General features: G+C 45.0%; 1 protein-coding gene across 1 annotated transcript in view; it reads right to left on the bottom strand.

The window, feature by feature from the left end:
• The window catches only part of C14H17orf75 (chromosome 14 C17orf75 homolog), a 17412-nt gene extending 10549 nt beyond the window's left edge, over nt 1-6863 (bottom strand). The window contains exons 1-4 of the mRNA XM_029546129.1: nt 6567-6863; nt 5313-5438; nt 3693-3836; nt 3265-3322 (exon numbers count right to left, since the gene is read on the bottom strand). Coding sequence (XP_029401989.1) covers nt 3265-3322; nt 3693-3836; nt 5313-5438; nt 6567-6826 — 588 coding nt within the window. The 5' untranslated portion in view covers nt 6827-6863. The remainder of the gene's footprint in view (nt 1-3264; nt 3323-3692; nt 3837-5312; nt 5439-6566) is intronic.
• Between the last annotated feature and the right edge of the window lie 771 nt (nt 6864-7634).

A 7634-nucleotide genomic window follows, 5' to 3' on the forward strand; every position in this document is an offset into this window, starting at 1 on the left:
GGAAGAACAGTCGGGTGTTCTTACCCACTGAGCCATCTCACCAGCCCTCTACCTTATTTTTAAATTACATTTTTGGAGTGGTGGTGGACAAGTTTGTGTCATGATGTCTGTGTTTAGAACAATGGACAACTTGCAGAAGTCAATTCTGGCCTTCAACCATGTGGTGTGGGAGATTGAATATAGGTCCTCAGTCCTTGTGGTAGGCACCATCTCTCCAACGTCTCCATCTTACTTTCTTGAGTAAGGGTGTCTCACTGTGCCTGGAGCTCACTAATTTGGCTGGGCTGGCTGGCCAGCAAGGTACAGAGATCTCCCTGTCTCCACCAATTCAACTCTAGTATAACAGGTGCATGTCACCACACCCAAATTTGTATGTGGATGCTGGGAGTTCAAACTCAGGTTCTCAAGCTTGCATTGTAAGCCCTTTACATACTAAGCCTCCCTCCTCCTTAGGCCCCTCTTCAGAACAATTTAAGAATTTTTATATTCATTTGTATGTACATAATTGTCTTCCTATGTATGCCTCCTGGAGTCCAGAAGGAGGTGTTGAATTCTCTGGAACTGAAGTTATTGGTGATTGCAAACCACTAGACTTGGGTGCTTAGAACTGAACTCTGGCCTTCTGGAAGAGCAGTAAGTGTTCGTAACTGATGAGCCATGTCTCCATTCCCTTCAATATACTCCTGGTAATTAGAAAACAAAAACTAGGGGGCTGGTGAAATGGCTCAGCGGTTAAGAACACTGACAGCTCTTCCAGAGGTCCTAAGTTCAATTCCAGCAACCACATGGTGGCTCACATATCTGATGCCCTCTTCTGGTGTGTCTGAAGACAGCTACAGTGTACTTATATATAATAAATAAATCTTTTTAAAAAAACAAAAACACATTGTGGCTCATAACCATCTGTAATGGGATCTGATGCCGATGCCCTCTCTTGACCTTAAAATCCTAAACCTCCTAGATACTAAGGTTATAGGTATGTGCCAATGTGCCTGGCCATACTACTTTCTTTTGGAGGTAGGAGTGGGGAAGGGGGGGGAAGGGTTGATGTTTTTCTTTTGTTTTGTTTTTTCAAGACAGGGTTTCTCGGGCTGGAGAGATGGCTCAGCGGTTAAGAGCTCCGACTGCTCTTCTGAAGGTCGTGAGTTCAAATCCCAGCAACCACATGGTGGCTCACAACCATCAGTAATGAGATCTGATGCCCTCTTCTGGGGTGTCTGAAGACAGCTACAGTGTACTTACATATAATAAATAAATAAATCTTAAAAAAAAAAAAAAAAAAAAAAGGACAGGGTTTTTCTGTGTAGCCTTGGCTGCCCTGAACCTCAGGCTGGCCTAGAACTCAAGAGATTTGACTGCTATGCTGGAATTAAATGCTTGTGCTCCCACTATATAACAAAAATAGTGTTTTCAGACAGTGTCTTACAGAAATCAGGTGGGTGTCAAATTCTCTGTAGCTGAGACTAGCTTTAACATCCTGATTTTCCTGTTTTCCACCCTTCCCAGTACTGGGAGTGTAGACACGCAGCAGCAAACCTGGCTTGGAAACATAGTTTTGACAGGTTTAGATAAATTACTCAATATAGACATAACCAATTCATAAAATAATGAAATGAAATGTTTCTAAAACTTTATATCTGGAGAGATGGCTCAAGCGGTTAAGAGCACTGACTGCTCTTCTGAAGGTCCTGAGTTCAAATCCCAGCAATCACATGGTGGCTCACAACCATCTGTACAGCTATAGTGTACACATATACAATAAATAAATTAATTTAAAAAAACTTGATATCTATAGACTATGGCATAGCATATCTCTAATGGACCACTAGTGCTAACCAAAATATGAATCCTATGTGCCTAGAAATCAGATAAAGATAAAAGATACCTTCCCCACCAGGTATGTTACTAACTGCCACTGAATTTTACATAGATTTGTCTTTCTTTTTCATTTTATTTCTCTCTATGTGTGTGCATGCATCTGCCCTATATGTCAATCCATGTGTACTGGCTGGTTTTGTGTATCAACTTGACACAGGCTGGAGTTATCACACAGAAAGGAGCTTCAGTTGAGAAAATGCCTCCATGAGATCCAGCTGTAAGGCATTTTCTCAATTAGTGATCAAGGGGTCGAGGGCTCAATGATCGATATTGAATGGTACCATTCCTAGGCTGGAAGCCTTGGGTTCTGTAAGAAAGCAAGCTGAGAAAGCCAGCGGAAGCAAGCCAGTAAGGAACATCCTTCCATGGCCACTTCATCAGCTCCTGCTTCCTGACCTGTTTGAGTTCCAGTCCTCACTTCCTTTAGTGATGAAGAGAGGTGTGGGTTGTGTATGCTGAATAAACTCTTTCTTCCCCAACTTGCTTCTTGGTCATGATGTTTGTGCAGGAATAGAAACCCTGACTAAGACACCATGTAAGTCAGTTCTCTCTTTCCACAATGTGAGTCCTGGGTGTCAAACTCAAGCCCATCAGACTTGGTGGCAGGCACATTTACTTTTTTTTTTTTGGTTTTTCGAGACAGGGTTTCTCTGTGTAGCCCTGGCTGTCCTGGAACTCACTTTGTAGACCAGGCTGGCCTCAAACTCAGAAATCCACCTGCCTCTGCCTCCCGAGTGCTGGGATTAAAAGCATGCACCACCACGCCTGGCTGCACATTTACTTTTGAGCCATCTCACCAGCTGTCTTTTTTTTTTTTTTTTTTTTTTTAATTTTAATTTTGTGGGTATTTTGCCTCCATGTCTGTCTACCACTTGTATACCTGGTACTCAAAGAGGTAAGTAGATGTCAGATGCTCTGGAACTGGAGTTATAGATGGTTGTAAGCTGCCATGTAAGTGCTGGGAATTGAACCTGAGTCCTCTGGAAGAACAGTCAATGCTCTGACCACTGAGCCATCTCTCCAGCTTCTTGTTTTACTTTTGAGATGGGGACCACTATGTAGCTCTGGTAGGCTTGGAAATAGCTATGTAAACTAGGCTAGCTTCAATCTCTGCCTCCCCAGGACAGGGATGTCAGGTGTGGATTTCCTCAATTGGATTTAATAAATTTTCATTGGTGCAACACATCAAAAGTAGAATCATGAAACCTTCAGAGCCCATAACACAACTGCATTCCCTGCCTGTGTCACGTAGCACTGATCTACTGCCCACAAGGTGAGGAATTTACAAGTCAAGTGTCGGTGGCTACCAAGTGACCAGACTAGTACAGTCATGACATGTTCATGGTTATCACTCCAGTCTTACAAAGCTCAAGTCAGACACCTTACCTCACAATTCATGTTATTCTTCAGCCCTTGAATATACTTGTCCAATTCAAGCCTGAAAGTATGTTCTTAAGGAAGAGACACAGAATGATCCATCAATATTTTACCTCCCAGCCAGAAACACAAAGTCTCACCTGAGTGTAGTTGCGTGTGCCCTTAATTCCAGCACACTGTGTCAGAGGTGGTGGATCGCTGTAAGTTTGAGGCCAGCCTGGTCTACATAATAAGTTCCATGCCAGGACTACAAAATGAGACCCTGTCTGTCTGTGTGTCCCTCTCTTACACACACACACACACACACACACACACACACACACAGCCTATGCAAATGGTCACAAATGACATTTTGACATGCCCTTAAGGGTAAAAGCCACTTGCTGCTTGCCCAGGCGGTCTCCCTCCTGATACCTCTAATACCAAAGAAAGGATATAGCTCCAGTCCTTTCTCAGAGCCTCCTAAGAAGCAGACCACATATTCAGAAGGGTTATGCTCAGATTCCACTGCTGCTATTTCAGGAAGCAGTTTTTCCTGTTGGAAAAGGCAGTAATAACAGCCAACTCGGTAACCTGGAATTCTAGAAAAGAAAGGAAAAGTACAGTGGAGCACCTGGGTGCCCATGCTCCTCACTCTGTGGCCCTAACCTCTGAACCTGGGCTTGATCTGGTAACACTTGCAGATCACCCCTCCTGCAGAGCTCCCCAACCCCCTCCTCTCACCCATGTCAGCAGAAGGAGTATGACCCAGGTGAGGGTTAATTAAGCAGCCTACAGCTCAGGTGTGGTGATGCACACCAACCCCAGCCCTAAGAGGTCGACACAAGTAGATCTCTGTGAGTTCAAGAACAACCTGGTCTACATGTTGAGTTACAGACCAGTCAGGGTTACATGGTGAGACGTTGCCTCATAAAAACAAACCAGCCAGCCTCTAACAGAGGTTCATTGCATTCCACTGTTTTATGTGACAAATCCAGGGGCTGGCAGATGGCATGGTAGTTAAAAGAGCACTGGGTACTCTTCTAAAAGACCCAGCTTGGGTTCCAGCACGTGGTGGCTCACAACCATCAGTATCTCCAATTTCTGGGGATCCTGGCACCCTCTTCTGGTCTCTGCAGACAATAGGGACACACCTTGTGCATAGACATTCATGCAGGCAAAATACCCATATACATAAAATATTTTTTAATTGTTTAAAGAAAAATCTACACAAATTTCAACTTTGTTCATAGAATATCCATGTTTACATAAAAATAAGCATGTTCCCCCTCTTTTAACCTTCATGTGTCTTTGATGGGCCAGGTTTTCTCCTTAGGTCAGAGGTATATACCCTAAGGGAACCTACACTTAAGCAAATGCTGTCTGAAGGAATATAATGGCAAAACTACACCTGACTTCCCTGTGACCTTGGGCTTCCAAGTTCACTTCTCTGTGTTTACTTCTGCACTAGAAAGTAAGATAACGGAGCTGGAGAGATGGCTCAGTGGGTAAGAGCACCCGACTGCTCTTCCGAAGGTCCAGAGTTCAAATCCCAGCAACCACATGGTGGCTCACAACTATCCTTAACAAGATCTGACTCCCTCTTCTGCAGTGCCTGAAGACAGCTACAGTGTACTTACATATAATAAATAAATAAATAAATCTTTAAAAAAAAAAAAAGAAAGAAAGTAAGATAACTGCCCATCTCCCTTTGTAAGAAGAACGACATCAGCATTTGTGAAAGCATGCTATAAGTCATGGGCATTTGATCTCTTCGGTAAGAACAGGGGGCTTCGCACACACCAGGGGATGCTTTCCATCAACGCTTCCTCTCCAGCTCCTTCTGTCTGAGTATAAAGCAGACCAAAGTACACTCGGGTGCCAGAATCTCACTCAGTCCGATTTTATAACATTCATGCGTGAGGTTCAGTGCTCTGGTTGGGAGTGGAAGGGCAGGAGGAGCCAGAGAACGGAAAACAAAGACATTTTCTGCAGGTCTAGATATCTTCGAGTTTCTCCACACCTCTCATGTTTAGCTCAGAAATAAAAACACAGGAGACAGCATATTTTATACTTACCTCAGCTCTACAGATGCAACATTACCCAGCCCTTCAAAGAATGCTCCCTTGGAAAGACGCTTAGCAATGAAACTTCGCAGCTCCGGCTCCACCTCAGATGGTAGATTAGTGTCCACCAAGGAGAGGCTTGACAAATGAGAGACACACGTTTCTTACCAGGGATACACTCAAACCCATAGGCAGATATAATCAATCAAAGCCAGGGCCCCTATGTAGCCCAGGCTGGTCTTGAACTAGCTACATAGTTTAGGTTATCTTCAAACTTGACCCAGGCTATACATTGCTATACCAATTTCAGGGTCTCTCTTAAGAATGCTATCAACTAGTCAGCTAGTTAATTTCACCACTCGAGGCAGGCTTATCTCTGTGAATTCCAGACAAGCCTAGTCTACAAAGCAAGTTCTAGAACAGCCAGGCTTACACAGAGAAACCCTGGCTCAAAAAAAAAAAAAAAAAAAAAAAAAAAAAAAAAAAAAAAAAAAAAAAAAAAAAAAAAAAAAAAAAAAAAAAAAAAAAAAAAAAAAAATCCTCCACTGCCTAATCTCATGACAGAAACCCCATAAATGAGGGCTGACACGAGGCCCCTTTCTCTTCAGGGCATTTAATAAATAGAGAAAAGACCTAATATCCTGAAAGTTTGAAGAAATGCATCTTTAAAAATAACTTAAGGGATAGAAAGATGGCTCAATAGTTAAGAGCATTGCTGCGCTTCCAGAGGACTCAAGTTCAATTCCCAGCACCTGCATGGCAGCTCACCACTGTCTGAGTCTTCTGTTCCAGGGAACCAGACAGCCTCACAGAGACAGGCAAGCAGGCAGAACACCAATGCAAATATTTTTATTCAGAAAATATAAATTAATTAAAAAAATAAACAGGGCCCGGAGAAATATCTCAGAGGTTATACAGCGCTTACTGTTCTTGGGGAATGATCCTAGTTTGGTTCCAAGCACCCACTTAGGGCACCTCACAACTACCCGTAACTCAAGTTCCAGATGTATCTGACACCTCTGGCGTCAGTGGGCATCTGTATGCATGTGCGAATACCCACATACAAACACATAATTAAAAATTAAGACTACATCTTAAAGAATAAGTTCCAGGGCCAGAAAGGCTCCTGGAAAGTCAGCCGGGGTTTTCAGGGGGTACCGAGGGGAGAGAGAGGCAAACTCCGATGAACAGATGCCAGGGGCTGCAAGAGGACAGAGGCTTGGGAGTGCTAGGCATAAAAGCCCAGAAGAGCCGGGAAGAACCGACTGTGGCCAGGAGGGCCCATCGGGCCAGAGACCTTGGCTGGGAGAGGAGATGGCGAGTGGGGGCCGCGGGGTGCAAGGCCGGGCGGCGGGGCCGCGGGCGCAGCGGGCAGGGCGCGGGCACCTGCTTCCGCGGAAGCTGTACAGGCAGTAGTGGCTGCTGGGCGGCGGCTCGAGTCTCCGCTCCTCCGCGGAGCCACCCTCCTCGCTGCTCTCCAGCTCCTTTTCATCCCCATCCAGCGATTCCTGCAAAGACGGGAGCATCACGGCAGCCTCCACGCGGCCCAGTGTTCCCGTCAAACAGTTCCCCCGCGGCCGGGCGGTCCTTTGTGCGCCGGCTCGACCTCCTCCCCGCCCTCGGACATCTGAGTTCCGCCGCCTCCCGAGTCCTGGACATGGAAACTGGGTTGGAGAAACCTGTTCTTCTCAGGGGGGACTCTCTGAGAACCCCTTAGCATTTCCTTTTAACTGACTTTGTCTCCACCAGTTAACGCATCAAGGAGGCAGTTTGTGTTAAAGATGGTTCTCTCCTGCCTTCTTTCGGTGTGACATGCATGTAAAGGTTTGCTCACAGACAGGAATTTAGCCCACCCTAATGGATTGCTCTTTTAATTCTAGCACTCTGGAGGCAGAGGCTGGAGAACTTCAGTGAGCTCCAGGCCTCCCTAGGTTACATACCCTGTTCCAGGCCAGCCAAGACTACAGAGACCCTGCTTCAAAAATAAAATTAAATAAAAATTAAATAGGGCTGGAAAGATGGCTCAGTGGTTAAGAGCACTGACTGCTCTTTCAAAGGTCCTGAGTTCAATTCCCAGCAACCACATGGTGGCTCACAACTATCAATATCGGGATCTGATGCCCTCTTTTGGTGTGTGTGAAGACAGCTACTACTGTGTACTTATATACATAAATAATTCTTTAAGAAAGAAAGAAAGGGGGCTGGTGAGATGACTCAGCAGGTAAGAGCACCCAACTTCTCTTCCAAAGGTGCAGAGTTCAAATCCCAGCAACCACATGGTGGCTCACAACCATCCTTAACAAGATCTGACTCCCTCTTCAGGAGTGTCTGAAG

This window comes from Mus pahari, chromosome 14 (genome assembly GCF_900095145.1).
Source record: "Mus pahari chromosome 14, PAHARI_EIJ_v1.1, whole genome shotgun sequence".
In the NCBI taxonomy this organism is placed as follows: Eukaryota; Metazoa; Chordata; class Mammalia; order Rodentia; family Muridae; genus Mus; species Mus pahari.